This window comes from Solanum tuberosum, unplaced genomic scaffold (genome assembly GCF_000226075.1).
Source record: "Solanum tuberosum cultivar DM 1-3 516 R44 unplaced genomic scaffold, SolTub_3.0 scf00070, whole genome shotgun sequence".
NCBI classification, from domain to species: domain Eukaryota; kingdom Viridiplantae; phylum Streptophyta; class Magnoliopsida; order Solanales; family Solanaceae; genus Solanum; species Solanum tuberosum.
In genome coordinates, this window is record NW_006238996.1 from 493,862 (window position 1) to 512,429 (window position 18,568).

Sequence of the window (18,568 nt, forward strand, 5' to 3'; positions counted from 1 at the left end):
CAACTATTTACATATATGGCCACACTTTTAAAGTGTCCTATTTTTATTATTGTAAAACAACACATTATAAGTGTGGCCTTAAAATTTTCACTAAAATATTATATTCCCTCCAACATTTTTAACTCTCCCTCCCATTTTTATTGGCCAAATTTTTTTTTAATAAAACATTAAAAATTCATAACACTTTGATATCTGAAGTCGAAGAACACATTTTTTTCTTTCTCCAAAAACGTTCTTCTCTGGAAGAGCTAAAGTCGAAGAACGGAAGAGTGGAAGCTGAAGAGCGGAACTAAAGATTTCTCCGATTCTCTTCTCCCTGAACTGAAGAGCTGAACTGAAGAATTGAACGGAAGATCTGAGCTTTGCTGAGCTGAGCTGAGCTGAAGATTTCATCAAGCGTAAGTACCTATTCCTTCTTATTCTCATTATTTTTGTCAATATGTTAGAGGATGATGGTAGAATCACAGTGTATTTGTGTACAGATTCCAGCTTGAGCTAAAAAAAATTGCCCTTTTAAGTTTGGTATAGTTTTGCCGTAAGATTTTGCCACTGCCACAAATTTCACAGTGTATTTGTGTACACATTCTTGTGTTCAATGCTCTTAGCTGTTCAAGAAAAGAAGGGGGTGGGGGGTTCTTTTTAACTATAGATACTAATAACATCAACCGGTGTTACCACTTTTAAATCTTTTTAGCTAGAGGGTATGGGTGGGTTGGGTTGGATTTGGGAGATTTACTCTGCAGATTAGTGAATGAGGTCCTTTGCAGGTCAGTTTGAGTGCTTTTTCTTTCTTGTTTCCGGAGCTTGTTCAGTACAATCAGACTCAAGTGGACAACATTACTAAATTAGAGCGAAGGTGATTTTCAACAACTCTGTTATTTTGTTTATTTGCCCTTGTATTGTTGAATTATAAGGATTCTTTATGAAATGAGCTTAAATGAAAATTGGGTATTGATATAGTCGAACCCCGACTTGTTTGACACTAAGTTGTAGTTGTTGTTGCTCTTGTATTGCTGAAATTAGAGGGGAAGTGACTTGTATGCTGTGGGCTTCGAGAAATTCTAGTATTGGAATGGACCCGAATATGGAGAAATGGTTGTGAAAGATTCAGACACTAACTATTTTGGAGGGGAAGCTTAGTTGATTGATGATCATTTTACGTTATTGTTGCTCTAAACATGGAGTTGTGCTATAGTGCTTAAGAGTATTTTTGATGGTATCATGTCATTATAGGGTAAAAAATGAATCTCCATATTAGTAGTGTCAAATGAATGGGATGATCACTTTTGAGGTAAGGATTAGCTTATTTTAACTTGTTTGTATGCCATGGTTGCTACTGTTACATCCATTTTATTGAAGTCTTTCCTCATCAATAGGGATAAAATTGCTATATTTGCTGACACCTTGTTCTTGTGGATGGAACTGTTGGTTCTGATCATTAGTTACCTTTATTTTTTTTTAAAATTGTTGGTTCTGATCAATTAGTGCTAAAGAAAAGGCATTAAAGGAAGGAGGTGGAATATTAGTTTAATTGTTTAAAATACTAAAGGATAAGCAGAATCTTCCACAAACTTGAGCTTAAATTTTTCTGCCCTTTTAGGTTTGAAATAGTTTTTGCAGTAAGTTCTTGCCTCGCCACAATTTCACTCTGTATATGTGAATGCATTGTTCTGGATGTTGATGCTTATCCGGAAATTATGTTAAAGGATGATGGCAAAGTACCAAAGGATAAGCAAAATCTTTCACAACTTCAGCTTAGATTGTTTTGCCCTTTTAAGTTTGATATAGTTTTTGCCGTAGGATTTTGTCATTGCCACAAATTTCACAATGTATTTGTGTACACATTCTTGTAGATGTTAATGATTTTCTAGAAAATATGTTAGAGGATGCTGGCTATGCTGTAAATGATGTTGCTTTGCTATCTTCAGACCGAAGCATTTGTATAAGAATAGGGAGTGCACATTATTCCACAATCTTAAATGCTAATTCTCGTAAGGATCCTGCAGCTGCTCTATGTACCTTTGAATCAACAAACTCAAGAAGTGGAGGGATACCATGGCCTTCAGTCCTATAGTCACAAAATAAAATCAAAGCAAGAAAAATAGGTATTATTTCTATAGATGCTTCAATAACAATGTTTTCAGATAAGAATAATCAAACCTAACATGAGTTTTTATGCTACTGTTCTAATGAGCAAGATTGTAACTGTATCAGTTGCCCGTTGAATAGCACCATTGACTCCTCAAGAGTTCTAAGCATTTATGTGCCTCTTCAGCAGATTAAGAATATGATGCAAACAACATTAATAACAAGACGAGACAAAGCTACAACAGATAAAGAAGATAAGATAAAATCTTTTGCAACACAGTAATATAGAGCTTTTCAAATTGAAGTTTCCTCCACCTCACTTTTTGTTGTATCTAGGAGCCTCTAGTATGTCTTATAACACATTCCATAGGAACTCTTACCACTGTTTCTTGTCATTACTGGATATGAATATGTAGTTAACATCTTGATCAAGTTTTTAAGTTGAAGCCTAAGGTGATTACTTGATTTACCAAGCATTGTCTTTGACTGTTGATACAATAAATAATAGGATCAAATTTAATTTCATATGCATCATTACATGATTTTAAATAATCTATGCTCTGTTTATCTCTTTCATTGTGCGAGACATTAGTTATTGTGCCTTAGGAATATGATGATAGAAATTAGTAAAGAATGTGAACTTATCATCTGAAATCTTTATAGGTTTCACATGGACAATGAACTGGTCCTAGCTTACTGTCACAGAACAGGTACTTATTGGATTTTTTAAAATTATTTTGAACTTTAAAAGGGTATAAATATAGCACCAGACATCATAATATTCTATTCCTGCACAAACTATGTTATATCTATCTGCATATCCAAATTCCTAACTGGCCATATAATGAACCAACTCGACCAAGACTAGAAAAGAAAGAGATGAGTTTAACTAAAATCTATATGCTTCAACTATGGTGTTACTTGAGACCTTAACTAAAATGACATTGATAGTAGCAACAATACCTATGCTGGTTCTTTGAATGTTCAAGGGTCTGTTAATGATGAAAATGTCCTAGCTTTCATAAGAGTCAATAATCCTAATTCTGTTTCTAAGATTCTCAGAGAAGTTCCTGGAAATGACAAGTGCTTTGATTGTGGTGCTTCAGAACCTGATTGGGCTTCTCTAAATCTTGGCATCCTAATTTGTATAGAATGCTCGGGCATTCATCAAAACCTTGGTGTTCATATCTCAAAGGTATATCTTTATCCATGTTGAAATTTTTTTGTTCCTCTTGTCTACAAACATCTGCCTTGTTCTTAAAAAAAGATTAATTCCATTTAGTTCACGGTGTTTATTCAATTTTGTACTGGTCCACATGCATTTATATTTGAGAATATGAGTATTTTCATTACTTTCATGACAATGCACTATTCATTCTGGAATGTTAGTAGCTATTGGATCTTTTTTGGAAATGTATTTTGAAGTATAATTTGTTTTCAGTTGCTGCCCACAGAAAGTAACAAAATGAAAGATCTATGGGCCTATTGAGTTGATTGATATTTGAGATACTTATCATTTGCAGGTAAGGTCCATAACATTAGATGTCAGGATTTGGGAACCTACCATCTTGGATCTATTCCGCACATTGGGTAATTCTTATTATAACTCGATGTGGGAGAAGCTGCTTCAACTTCCAAGTGACGGGTATGTAACCTTAGTTGATAATATATACAAAAAAGTCATTCTTCCATGGGTATAAATTTCTATAGATCTTGTATGTTTATTGATATTTGGGTTCAGATTTAATGTGGAAGGTCCTCTCCGAGCCAAGAAAAGACAAAATGTTGAGAGATATCAAAGATCACAAAATTCCAACTTAACAGTTCCCAGGATTATGTTCACATTTCTATTCATTCTTCAATTGAAGTAGTTAATTTACAATCTATTTTTCCATTACAATTTGACATTCTACCTGGGTCAGCCTATCTATTCAGTACACATTGTCGGATAGATAATGTTCCCACGTGCCATGATGATATAACATGAATTTAACTCAAATATTTTTAGAATGTTTTGTTGGTGTTAGCTCATGTAAAATGATTAATTCATTCAAATTAACAAATGTTGATGCTATTCAATTTGCTTCCAAGCCAAGCCTCAAATATGCCTTTCATGAAAAGGAGAAGTATATTTTGGCAAAGGTATACTTTCTTGCATATTTTAAGGGCTTTCCTTCTCCATGTTATACATTTTATCCCTTGTGCTAAGCTTGATCATCCATCAACTCGGTCTTCTTGTTTTTCCATGGAATTCTACAAAGAGAATCTCATGATCATTTGTCTGTTGTTTCATTAGTAGTGGAGGTCCAATGTAGAAACAATGTGTCTTCCCACTTATTGTGAAAGAACTATTTAAACAATGTGTCTTTTGTGGTTTATAGCAGCAGAAATAGTTGACAGGTTGTGACAGTAGAAACTTTGGTTTCTTTTCTCTCTAATCTAATCCCAAGCAGACGAGCAAGTGAATTCTCCATTTGCATTGGGCTTCCAGATTGGTTGATCAGAAACCATCGGCTGGTAGTAAATTTGAGTCGAAAAAATGGTCGCGACAAGATTCAGAGGTGCAGTTTTAATGATCTTTTCGATATTCCAGGTTCCATTGATCAAAAAGCATACACTTTGATGTTGTTTGGTGTTAAGTTTCCTCTTTTTTCATGCTTTGTTTTGTGTGACTGCTATCCTGATTTACATGTCTGCATTAGAGTATCTTGGGATTTTTCTCTTGCTGCCCCTGTTCTTTGGCCTGAAGAGAACTACGAAATTCTGAAAGTTTTTTGGCCGATAAATTTTGATTTGTAAACTGTAATTTGAAACCTGCAATCTGGAACTGTAATATGCAATTTGCAATCTAGAATCTGGAACCTGGAACTGTAATCTGCAGCAATCTGCAATCTGGAATCTGGAACCTGCAACAATCTGCAATCTGCAATCTGCAATCTGGAGTTTGGAACTGTAATATGCAATCTGGAATTCAAAAAATATGCAGTCTGCAATCTGTAATTTGGAACAGCTGCAATCTGGAACTTCTTGCCTCTTCTATAACTTCTACAATCTGATTTGTTGTACATTTTAAATGTGTAGGGAAATGGAGGTGATCAAATTTGAAGGGTCGCCACAAGTCAATTTGATCTCATTGAAGTGGATGATGAAGAGTTTTTGAACTATTGTAAAACTTTGAATACATTATGTTTGCTTTTGTGAAATATATTCATTGCTAGAATATATTGAACTATTGTAAGAATACTTTTTTAACTATTATGTACACATATTTAGAATATTGCTTTATAAGTTTGTGTATGTACAGAAGACATGATATTATCTTTTGAAATTTATTGCAAATCTATATATTTGAATTACTTATTAGCCAATTTAATGCTTGAGATTATTTATTGCAAAATAATATTGGTGTTTTTTAATTAGAAATTGTGGCATATAAATATTTTATAGCCAAAATGATATGGCCACACTTAAAAGTGTAGCCATAGGACTGTAAATTGTGCTATGCACATGGGCAAGGACTACACTTCAAAAGTGTTGTCATACATTGGATAGAAAAAGGCAACACTTTAAAAATTGTTGTCATACATTAGATAGAAAAGGCAACACTTACAAATTGTGGGCAATAAGGAAGCTTAGGCCACGCTTAAAAGTGTAGTTGTATGAGATAGAAATGTTGCTATTTGAGGTACATAAAAGCGTTGCCATTTTTCCTTTTAGGCTACGCTTTTAAGCGTAGCTGATAAGGCAACACTTGCCTAAACTCTAAGGTAACGCCACTTTTGGGCACCCCTGGAAAAGTGTTGCTTAAAGTCCAAAAGTGTAGCCTTTTATCAAAGGCCACACTTTTTGCTAGTTTAGGCTACACTTTACTGGGGTGGCCGTAGGCCTAAAATGGTGTAGTGCTCCCAACCCAGCTAGCAAGAGTGACAAGCGGTGTGTCGACTCCGAAGAGGAACTTAATATCAAGAATAAGTTATCATGGAACAACGTCTACCTACAAGGATCAACAGGAGGTTCCAAACCTAAAACAACCCAATCCTAAGTCGCCGCGAAAACCCCAAACCTCCGGTATCACATCAGAACCGTAGATATTGTGAGAGACGATAGAAAGTCTATAAAGATACGAATCACCTAAACTAATAATCAAACTACCAAACTCTAGTATGCTATTTCAGTTTACAAGGATCTAGTCCGTCCGAAATGATGTCGGAGACGAAAGCAAGGCTACAAGGCTCGCCAGTCTAAGGTAACACTAGTCTATCCTAGACTAAGGCCGAACATGTTCCAAATAATAAGTAACAGTGCAGGTAATTCACAAAAGCATGCAAAAACACACATAAAACCCCAACTAACATGGTGCTACACCCGAAATAATAGTGATCAATCCTAAAACATGGCATCTATGAAGAAAAGTAAGAAAAACTAGGTACCCACCCCCCAATTCACTCTAATCAACATGAATTTCCGCAATCCAACTCAATTTATAAGGAAAGAAAGTCGTAGCCTACATGTAGGCCAACCACGTATGCTCTTAATCATAAGGCTAGAGCTTTTCCTTTTTGAACGACCTCCGGATGATACCACACTATAAAAAAATAGGATCAGAATGTCAGTATGATTGTTAAGACACTAAAAACACTTCAAATAAACACAACCCAATTTTGGAGTCGAATGGAAATCATAGGACCCACGCTGAAATTTTCAGAATTGACTTTGTCAATAGGTCCTAAACCATGCCCTTGAACTTATATTCCAAAATTGAACACAATTCGGGGCTTGAATCAGCAAACAACAAGAACATGCACAATTTCCAACAATTAAGCTAAAAATAAAGCTCAAGATAGTAGCTTTGTACATAAATTTACCTCGAACGGAGGTTCACCAACACTTTCCAAACACAACACAACAAAGCATTGACAATTTTGAACACGTGGGGCTTTGAATCACCCAAATCTGAGCTAAAATGGGGGAGAGATCATGAATTTACTCTTTGAACTAATGATACCTCATGTCGACGAATCTTCTTCGTGAATGTGGTGGGTCCCCCGCGAATGCGGCGAAGGCCCCACAAACACGGCCAAGAAGACACTAGAGTCATGCGATCGCGATAGGGACCTTGCGAATGCGAACCTCAGATCATCTAACCTCCACAAACACGACCAAGGGCCTGCGAACGTGAAGGCCATTTTAGGCTTGCACCAGCTGATGCATATCAACTGGTTTTGGCAATTCCAAATCTCTAACGCGGCTTTCTGAATTCGTTCAAAACCCCGTGCTTGCAAACAAGACATGCACCCCTATCAAATTTGATATTCCAAACTCAACGAAGCAGTCGAAATTTCCATACGAGGTCATATCGACATAAAGTGAGTCCCACCCCAAACTCCATTTAAGCCAAAATCCACAAGGGAGCTCAGAATTAGCCTTAAAGCCCTGGGATCCAAACAAAGGGTCTTTCTAGACCAAACTCAACATTCATAGCTAATCGCACTGACATAATTCTGATCCGAGCTCGTGTACTCAAATGTTGACTAAAGTCAAACTTAGGCCTTAACTTGGAAGTTAAAACGCCTAATCACGAACTGAAAGTTTCAAGGGTCATACCGACCATGCTACTAGCCTAAACAGACCCTTTCGGAGCTGATGGAATCGTCAAAATTTGATTCTGAGGTCATCTTCTTGAAATTCTAATCAAAACTGACCGTTTGAGGTTTAAAAAGCTCCAAAACACTAAAACTCACATAAAAACCAAACGAACGACCAGCTGACCGAACTGTCAGTCCTAGTAAGTCATAAATAACTTGAGGCCGCTATAGAAATGCTCTAAATGACGAACATTAAGCATACACACCAAAATGACCTTGAGGACATAACATAAAGTTTGTTTAAAATGATTCTTAAATTTGTTGTATGCATTTTGATAAAGTATAAAGATTGTCTCAAATAATTAATTTCTTCCAATACTTTATATTCTTGTTAATTGGGCTATGTATCTCTCAATCTATTCTTTTTATATAAGTAAATATATTTAAATTGTAGTAAAAATTAGTCAAGATAAAATATTTCATAAGCTAAAATTAGTGAAAGGGGAAGAGAGTTGATTCATTACTAAAGAAAAGGATAAGATCATTAAAAAAATAGTAAGAGACAACAATATTTGGAGAAAAAGAGTAATTATATAAAACCAAAATTGATCCTACTTGAACCACAATAAATATTTTTAAATTATTTTTATTGGATGAAGGAGAAGGATAATAGCATTTTGATGTTTTGAGCACTCTAAATTTACAAGTCTATTTGATTTTAAAAAAATTATTTGCGAGGAAGATACAAACAAAACAAAACACATACGAACAATAAAAGGTAGATTTGAAAAATCGTATAAAATTACAAAAACAAGACTGATCACTAATTAAAATTTTCATCAATATAAATCTCTAGAGAAATATTATAATATATTCGTTGATGCACTATAATTTATTGACATGTAGTTTTCATAAGCTAAAATAAATAATAGATCTGAAAAAGGTCGATGACCATTATGATTATTTAATATTAACTCTATATCATGAAAAATATAAGGAAATTAGTAGAAGCAGAAAAGTGAACTAACTTGATTATTTTAAAGGGAAGATATTGAAGAAATTAAATAAACAAAAATAGATAGTTGAAAAGGAATGTGAAATTTTTTGTGAGAAACCGAATTGGTCTACTAGTTTTATGCTAATTTGCATGTTAGTTCTACATCTTATGCATTTACATTAAAAAATAACATAATTTTAATGGAAACGAACTTTAAGCTAATCCTTATACAAATGACTAAACCGTTATTTTATTTATCTACTATAAAATGTATATATTCCTTCATTTCCCCCCATTTTCTATTAAATGTATTATTTGTATTCTTATTACCATACCATAACTCTAGAAAAGAACGCATTCAAATGAATGCTAAATTCATAAATTTTCAATTATTACAACTCTAACATAAAAAAAAAAAGTATTAGATGGTGCAAATTTAATTATTATTTTCCCCTTTGTTTTGGTTGGTAAAATCAATATCCCATGAATCTAAGTCAAAATTACAAATCTAAGTATTAAGATTTGTAATATAATTTATTTGGATTTGAAGTTCAAAAAAATCATTAAAAATATTATTAATATTTTAGTTTTATAAATAAAAATAATATTTTTAAAATAAATTTACTATTTTTTCACTAGTTTATAATAAACTAATAACTTCTGAACATAAAATTAAGCTAAAAGATGTGCTGAAAAGACTAAATTCCTAAAGTCTATAAAATTCGATTTATTCAAAATTCAAATATAATACACATACTAATTAAAAGAACTAATCAATTTTAATAAAACTATTGCAGTAAAACTTTACCATGGCAAAGCAAATATTAAATAATAATTTAAAAATAATCGAAACAACAATAATAAAAACTAATCTTTAATAAATGTTTTTGTTTAGCGAGTAGTTTATAAGATCCGTCGTGGTTATCGTTACCATCGATCAGTTCTTCCCTCTGTGGTAGCTTTCCTGTAAACCCAAAGTCCCGAAACCCTTGTATGCCCTCTTCTTCTTTTGCGGTAAGGGCACTGCTCCTTCTATCTGCTTTTCTATTTCTTGCATTTTTTTTCAGATTTGCTATTCCATAAATCTTGATTTTGATACATTGTTTACTGTCACCCACGTACATAAGTTAATTTGCTTTTGGTTTTTGATCTTCCATGAATTTTATGGATTACACAATTTTCTTGGTTATTGATCATAGTTCTTATATAGATAAGTTTGAGCCCAACACTGTAGAATAGAAAGTAGAAATGAGAGAGACCACTTGCAAATTGAATAGAAGAAAATGAATTATTTTTTTCCAGATCTCTTACGTTTAAAAAACAAATTTGTAATGGACTACAAAACCAAATCTCCCCATAGCTCCAAGGTTCTTTTTCGTTAATTCAATTTTGAATCCGTCTAGAGCTCAATACAAGTGTACTTCTTTAGTCATCTTAGTTTTAAATCTCAACTGATTAATGATTATACCCTTTTTTTTACTTCGTATGTTGTTGTAATTATTAGCACTTAAATCCCAGATGGCTTCCACAATGTTCTCTCTAGCTTCTGTCACTCCTTCAGCTTCAATTTCCTTGCAAGATAATCTCAAGGTAATATGTCATCATTTTTCATTTATGCCATTTCGAAGTTACCCTATCTTACACTGAGGAGGATTCATGTCCTTGTTTCTGTTTGAGCAGCCAAAGCTGAAGCTAGGGACTTCTAGCCAAAGGGCCTTTCCCAGGAAGGACTTCATGAAGGCAAAGGTAGGAACTTTATCATTCGCTGAGAGGCGACAGCTTTACTGATGTAGTGCAACTCCCATTAGGTTCTGACCTTTAGAGTATACAAGAGAAGAGTTCAATTGAGAATAATGGTGGGAGTAGGATGATATGCATACAAATGAACAGGTGTCTCCAGCTTGGTGTATGATACATGATGATTCCCTATCATGCTTCGTAAATCAACTCCAGAACTTATTAATGTTTCAATAATACTAATTACAAAATCTGGGTGGATCAGTATGTAACAACATTTTGGATTGTAGCATTCAATTCAACGGGGTTCCATAAAATCTCTGGTTCTGTTTTTTCTTATCATTGAAACAACGAGCTGTTTAATTCTCAAATGCTGTAATTGGTCCTCCCACTCACCTTGTCAATCACTTAGAAAAAGGCACTGTAGGGAAAGACAAAGAAAACGAGGTCAGGCAGATTGCTTATTTATATTGCAACAATATCCAAATCCAAGGGGAGGGAGGAGCATGATCCAAAGATGATACCTTAATATAATTTATAACTTTGTGAATTGGGATGCCTTATCTTAAAATCATGATGTTTCACTCTTTCTTTTTTCCAGTCAAATGGTCGGACTACTATGGCTGTTGCTGTTAACGTCTCTCGATTTGAGGGAATAACAATGGCTCCCCCTGACCCCATTCTTGGAGTCTCTGAAGCATTCAAGGCTGATACAAATGAACTGAAGCTTAACCTTGGAGTTGGAGCTTACCGCACAGAGGATCTTCAACCATATGTCCTCAATGTTGTTAAGAAAGTAAGTTCTTGATCTTTTGTTTAAGCTCTATTTAGTTTATAAATTATGAATGACTTGCCTCGTCCTCTATGTTCATCTTTAAACATTGTAACAACTTTCTATAATTTTGCATCTGAATCATGAGGAAATTACTTTTCTGTAGGCAGAGAACCTTATCCTGGAGAGAGGAGAAAACAAAGAGGTACTTAATATACTAAATTCAGCTTTTGGCCTTGACTAGTTTTATGTCGTGGAATTTCTTACTTACTTTTATCCATGGATACATAGTATCTTCCAATAGAAGGTTTGGCTGCATTCAACAAAGTCACAGCAGAGTTATTGTTTGGAAAAGATAACCCGGTGCTTCAGCAACAAAGGGTAAAATTTTTGGTTTTTTACTCATAGTGAAAGAGTAGTATCCTGGAACATGTAAACCAGTTTCCTTGGATTTTGTTGTGCATGCCAATGCTTGTTTCTTGTTCAGGTGGCTACGATTCAAGGTCTATCAGGAACTGGGTCATTGCGTATTGCTGCAGCACTGATAGAGCGTTACTTCCCTGGCTCTAAGATTTTGATATCATCTCCAACATGGGGTGTGTATATACTGCTTTTGGATTAATTTGGGTGAATTTCATCGTACTGAATTTTGCCATTGTGTTTGGCAGGAAATCATAAAAACATTTTTAATGATGCCAGAGTACCTTGGTCTGAATATCGATATTATGATCCCAAAACAGTTGGCCTTGACTTTGCTGGGATGATAGAAGATATAAAGGTTATTATTGTCACTATGTGGTTGAAAATGTAAAGCAGTAGTGAGCACTGTCCTTTTCCTTCTCCACATGTCCATTGACTTGTGGTGCCTTTGTATGTGGACATGCTCTGACTTTCAGTAGTTGAAAGAGAGATGCATTATTCATTCTAGAATAGCATAGTATTTTGCTGTTTCATGGTGCTCTTCGTTCTTATGTTTGTATTGGTTCATATATCTGCTAATAGCTTACATGTAGTCAGAAAAACATGGAAGATTTGCACCCTCGACAATGAAGTGTGTGTTGCTTTTCTTCTCTTTCTATTTCTTAGTAGGAATGACTTGGTTCTTTCAATGTGAGCAGTCATTTCTGAAAAGGAAAGTCAGAGGAGCTTGGTTCTTTTTACACTCTACTTGGAGAAAGTTTGGTATGTTTTGGGATGTGAAACGTCACCCTTTATCTTATGCTATGGTTGAGGAATCAAAAGCAACAAGCCAAATCCAGTGGTTTTTAGGAAGCAACCTCTCCTCTTCCGTGTGGGTACACCCGTTAGGGTAATGCTCTCACCATCCTTTTAAGAGCCTCTGACAACTGACTCAACACCAATCATGACGGGGCTGGATTGGTCATCTTTTAGCTCACTCTTGTCGTTTCCAACCCCCCCAGATTCAGATTGGACTTTTGAGTCTTTCAACAATTAACCAATTTAACCTTTTGACTATGTTTTATGAATTTGAATAACTTTGAGGATATAATTTTTCTTGTGAGTATGGGATATTCAGAAAGGTGGTTGCAGTCTCTCCTTTCAGGTCTTGAGTTCCTATTTTGGTGTGAATATAGAATTTTGTTTTTCTGCATTGTCTCGCAAGTCAAATTATCCAGTACTAGATGCCTTTCCTATGTCTGATACATGTGTATGTGCAGTCTTGTTGGCCTTGCTCTTCTCCCCACATTATAAAACAGAGTCTGATGGAAGAGCTTGTATTCTCTTCCAGTTCTTGTGCAAGTCATTGTCAAAATGTAATGGCGTTACCTGTTTATAGGCTGCCCCAGAAGGATCATTTATCTTGCTCCACGGCTGTGCACACAACCCAACTGGTATTGATCCCACACCTGAGCAATGGGAAAAGATCGCTGATGTAATTCAGGAGAAGAACCACATTCCATTTTTTGATGTTGCCTACCAGGTAATCTGTGGTGAACCCAAAAACTTTCATTTAATGAAGCTGCAAAATTTCAAGTTAAAAGTTTTGGTGTGTGTGTGTGTGTGAGAGAGAGAGAGAGAGAAGAAAATGAAAGAAATAGGGGATTGTTTCAAAATAATGAAACATCTTTCTTGCTTCATTCCTACTTTTGATGTAAGGAGAGTGTACCTTTGCTATAATGATAGATGGAAAATTTGATGAATGAAGTTGGTTAAGCCGCTTTACACATTTATTTTTTTTGACAGTCTTGGTGTTTATCTATGAAATTTACTGATTTTTGAAAAAATGAATACAAGATAACGTGAAAGTCATTGTTATTCAAATATTTGCACTAGAAAGCTGTATTGAGTATTCTATAACAGTCAAGATACCTCATCTAATCTGCACTGTAGGGATTTGCAAGTGGCAGCCTTGACGAAGATGCCTCATCTGTGAGAATGTTTGCTGCACGTGGTATGGAGCTTTTGGTTGCTCAATCATATAGTAAAAATCTGGGTCTCTATGGAGAAAGGATTGGGGCTATTAATGTTCTTTGCTCATCTGCTGATGCAGCAACAAGGTAAAGTGGCCAACATTAAAAGCTATATAGTTTCTCTATAGTGGGAAAATGATGTTGCACTGAAGTTTTTAGTTAAATTATAATGCCATTCTTTATGCTATGTATATGGAATTCTTTCCGGGTGAACTATAGATTACAGCAAGATGAGAAGCTTTAATCCCTTTTTCTTTTGTTGCTTTTGATAATGTTTATTGTGCCTAGTACCACTAACTTGATATCCTTTCCAAAGTATCTCCTCTGGCTATTAATTATGCATGCAAAATAGTTAAGTTGTTTTCCCCCTAATGCTGACTTTATTTATGAAAAAAACAAACCCATCTTCCCCTCCTGATAATTATAGCTTGACAATCAAAGCTGTTCAGTAGGTTTAGATGACATACTAACCACAATGTCGCTGAAATGGTGGGATTAGGTCATACTGTGTCATAGCTGAATAAACAAGAACTTGTTGTGTCCTTATTTTTTTCCAATTGGAAAATGGTGGTGTCTAGGCCAACTCATCTTGACTATTCCATCGGGTGTCTGTATCCTTTACCAATACAATTACCGGGTAACTTTGCCAACAAAACAGAGGTAGATGAGAAAAAAACACCCAACTTTTTTTACTGTTCTGAGTTTTGAACCTTCGTCACGTCTTGGGGAGCTGATGCCTGATAGAGTAAGATTAAGCATTTTCCTTGCTTTGTAATCAATGGTACCATATAAAATGCCAAGTACCAGATGCTGTCCTTTGTTTTATCTTTTACTTTGTACATATGATCTCCTATCACCTGAGTGGATTTTATGTTTGGTGAACCAATAGAATTATTTGCTTATCTACTACAGGGTGAAAAGCCAGCTAAAGAGGCTTGCTCGACCAATGTACTCCAATCCTCCCATTCACGGTGCTAAAATTGTTGCCAATGTCGTTGGAACTCCAGAGCTCTTCAGTGAATGGAAAGAAGAGATGGAAATGATGGCAGGGAGGATAAAGAGTGTTAGACAGAAGCTATATGATAGCCTCTCCGCCAAGGATAAGAGTGGAAAGGACTGGTCGTTCATTCTGAAGCAGATAGGAATGTTCTCCTTCACAGGTCTCAACAAAGCTCAGGTAATCCCCATGATTAAAGTTGTTGCTTCATTGCAGTATGCATAAATTTGATTTGATTTGCTTGACAGGTTTGTGGCCTTGATCATTCATCACATACCACATTTTTTACTCAGCACTTATTTGCGGAAAGACATTCTTTCCTTCCTTTCTTACTGATTTACCAAGATAGTGCAGTGAGAGAGTCTCCTTATGACTTAACTATGGAATGCATATATTTGTTTCACTGTACCTGCATATCTGGTGCTCATTCTTTTTCTCACTCTTGTTGGGCACGCAGAGCGAGAACATGGCCGATAAGTGGCATGTGTACATGACAAAAGATGGGAGGATATCCTTGGCTGGATTATCGGCTGCTAAATGTGAATATCTTGCTGATGCCATCATTGACTCATACTACAATGTGAGCTAATTCTTGGATTTTAAAGTGACAACAGTTTTGATAATAATATCTGCAGGAATTTCACTGTATACTTCATTCTTCCTGTTGAGCACGTGATTCTCTTAAATCTTGTAATAATTGTTTCAGCTTGTCTTCGGTTTACAGAATTTATATTTGTATGAAGCAAGTTTTGACAATTTCTTAACAGTTGGATTCTAAAATAAAGATTAATGCTAGAGTAAATATCTTAGAGTTTGTTTGACATTGCTACTTAAAACTGCTTAGTTTTACTAGTACTTTCTAAAAATGGCTTTTTAAATAAGTTCTTTTGAAAAAAAAAACTTGTGTTTGCCTTGTTCATTTGAAAAGTGTTTTTTGATAAGCAAACTGTGTTTTATCTATTTTTTTAAGAGCTTGTTTGGTATTCCTGCTAAAACTTGCTTATTTTTAGAAGCACTTTTTTAAAATAACTTTTTAGAAAAGTGCTTTTTTTAAAAAAGCAATATGTGTTTGACTAATTCATTTGAAAAATGCTTTTGATAAACAAATTATGTTTGACTAAATTTTTATTTATAAAAAGTGTTTTTAAGTGTTAAATTACAAAAAAAAAAAACTAGTATAAATGTACTTTTAATATGAAGATTATTTTTTAGATAAAATTTTTTTGATCAAACTTTTATTTTTATTGAATTAAAGTGTACATATTTAATTTTTCGATTAATATTAAACATAGTTAAATAAAAAAATAAATTAAATATTGATATAATATTAATATTACGATATAAATATAATTAAAAATATCAAATATAAAGTAATGATAATAAATGTAAAATAATAAAAAAAATTATAAAAATAAAATTCTTAAATGAAACTTTTATCAAAGTTATGAGATATGTTAATTAATTAATAAGAGATACAGTAAAACCTCGCTAAATTAATATACGTGGGATCATGAAATATTATTATTTTATAGAGATATTATTTAATCGATAAATAAATATTTATTAATTTAAAGAGTTTTTTGAGATTCAATGAAGGTTAATTTTGTTTCCATTAAAATCATTATATCTTACTAATTTACGTATCATATTTATTGAATTCACATAAAAATGAATTTTATATATAAAGCACAGTGAATACATCAAAATCATTAGATCTTACTAAATTATGTATCATATTTATTGAATTTATATATAAAAAAATAACTTCATAATGTACAATGTATATGTATGATTCATTGTGATATTTTATTTTTTGTTAAATGATTCATTATAAAATAAATTAAAGGGTTCAATGATTCATTGTAAATATAAATTCATTATTCATAATGTTCATTGTTTCTTAATAACCAAATATTATTCATTGTATCTTTACTAGAAACATTCAATGTATGACGGTGAGAGAATAAACTATATAAGCAACATATTTTTTTTCCGAAACCATATACATAAATGACTTCTCATTTAAAAGGTGTCAAAACATTAACAATGATATATCAAATACGTAAAGAATTATGTGAATACAAAAGAGATCATTCCACATGCACTCAAAAAGATTTGTAGTCGTGGCAACACCGAAACTTTTGGATGCAATAAGAAGAGTTAGAGATGAACTTCTACTAGATTTGAATTTTAACAAAAGACAACAGAATCATATTTCACTCAATTATCTTACATATATTTGTACTTTTAAGGAATTATTAATTTATAATATTAATGGGACCATATATTTATATAAGGGTCTTCTAAAAATATATTATCGTATTATCTTATTGAATTTATGATTTTTTTTCATTGACCCAAGTCGGGATCGGAGAAATATTATCTTAGATAGATTATTAATTTACCGAGTACTAATTTAGTGAGGTTTTACTGTATATGAGTAAATATGTAAATATGGAAGGGATATTATGGTCTTGTAAAAAAAAATTCTACTTCAACTTCTGCTTTTTTTAAAAAGCAGAAATTTTTAGCTACTTTCCAATTGCAGAAAACTTGTTTCTGCTTCTATTAAAAACAGTTCTATTGATTTGCCAAAAAATATATTTTTTTTAAAAATAAATCAAAATAAGTGTTTTTGGCGTTGCAACAGCAATGCCAAACATGCTCATAAGTTATTCATTTGAAAAGTGCTTCTGAAAAGCAAATTGAAAGTCAAATTACAAAAAAGGTAAAGTATCAATGTACTTTTAATATTAAGATTATTTTATAGAGTAATTATTTTAAATATCTATTACAAAATTTTAATTAAAATATACATATTCAAATTTCAATCAATATTATACATAAATAAATAAATTAAATATTGATATAATAGTATTATGATGATTTAAATATAATTAAAAATATAAAGAAAAATAAATTTAAAATTCATTCCACAAATTAAACCACTATATACGAAAATTTCACCGTGAAAATAAATAAAGAATACTTTTAATCCTACAAAAATATTGTTGTTACCTATATTTCTAATTCTATAAAATAAAACGTAAAATAATATTGTAATCATTTAAAATTTATTAAATATAAATTTATAAAATGATTCAAATTATATTAAATTTACAAATATATTCGTCCTAATAAATATTGTGGATTAATATAATTGGCTAATTATTTAAGTTCAATAAATATGAATTTAATTAAACTCCAAATTAACTGATTTGGGCTACAATAGATGAGCCCATTTTGTTAAGCTCAATTTCATCTCATCCTAGAAGCCCATTTTCGTGCCACGTGGCAAATTACATGACATGACATATCAAACAAAAAAGTCAATAGGATCATGTCATGTGTCAAAATGACAAACCCACTTCGTAAAGCTCATATGTCATGTCAGTTAAATATGATTGGTCAAATGGAAACACGTTCCTATCACAACTCCTCTATTCAAAAACTATAGATATGGGTCATCATAATTCAGAAAAGAACCAATAATTCTAACAAGAAGCTAGAGAAAGCTCGTGGATGAAAAGCCGCAGATTTCTCTACAAGCTACAAGTTCAAAAATGATCAAGATCAAGACCACCAGATTCAAGAACAAGCTTGATGCCCTTGAATTCAAGTAAAAGTGAATATCAAGATAAAGTTCAAGTTCAAATTCATCGATGATTCAAGAACAAGCTCCAAAGTCCTTGAATCTGAGATCAAGTTCAAGATCAAGATCATCAAGTTCAAGATCAAGATCATCAAGTTCAAGTCCATATAAAGTTCATCAAATCCACAAAATCAAGTTCAAGTCATCAAAGATTTAAGAACCAGCTCCAAGGCCCTTGAATCTAAGATCAAGTTCAACAATAAATTCAAGATCAAGCTCAAGAGCCCATGAATTATTTCAGAAAAGACAAATTAGATAAATCATCGAGATTGTAACACTCGCACTTTGAAATCAATAAATACGATTGT

At 33.2% G+C, this 18,568-nt stretch overlaps 1 protein-coding gene and 1 long non-coding RNA gene across 5 annotated transcripts; both read left to right on the forward strand.

Moving 5' to 3' along the window:
- The first annotated feature begins 738 nt into the window (after positions 1-738).
- Positions 739-5,376, forward strand: LOC102605384 (uncharacterized). Of its 3 annotated transcripts, XR_001473246.1 has the most exons (6): positions 739-856; positions 2,007-2,105; positions 2,215-2,798; positions 3,143-3,283; positions 3,612-4,649; positions 5,170-5,376. It is a non-coding gene; the product is annotated as an uncharacterized lncRNA (long non-coding RNA). The 3 variants fall into 3 exon arrangements; XR_001473247.1 differs by having other exon boundaries at positions 2,199-3,283; XR_367173.2 differs by having other exon boundaries at positions 2,215-3,283.
- A 4,184-nt stretch (positions 5,377-9,560) lies between these two features.
- LOC102605614 (aspartate aminotransferase, chloroplastic-like) lies at positions 9,561-15,410 on the forward strand. Of its 2 annotated transcripts, none has more exons than XM_006345573.2 (12): positions 9,561-9,684; positions 10,189-10,260; positions 10,351-10,416; positions 11,009-11,203; positions 11,346-11,384; positions 11,471-11,560; positions 11,667-11,775; positions 11,848-11,957; positions 12,978-13,121; positions 13,532-13,698; positions 14,524-14,788; positions 15,066-15,410. In XM_006345573.2, the coding sequence occupies exons 1-12, from the start codon at positions 9,664-9,666 to the stop codon at positions 15,195-15,197; spliced, it is 1,410 nt and encodes a 469-aa protein (XP_006345635.1). In that variant the 5' UTR covers positions 9,561-9,663; the 3' UTR covers positions 15,198-15,410.
- Positions 15,411-18,568: the final 3,158 nt, after the last annotated feature.

Excerpts from the sequence above, each read along its gene's own strand:
- LOC102605614 (XM_006345573.2), top strand. The coding sequence starts at position 9,664 with ATGCCCTCTTCTTCTTTTGCG. Across the intron at positions 11,776-11,847 it reads GATATCATCTCCAACATGGG|GAAATCATAAAAACATTTTT; the intron begins GTGTGTATATAC and ends TGTGTTTGGCAG. Across the intron at positions 14,789-15,065 it reads CAGGTCTCAACAAAGCTCAG|AGCGAGAACATGGCCGATAA; the intron begins GTAATCCCCATG and ends TTGGGCACGCAG.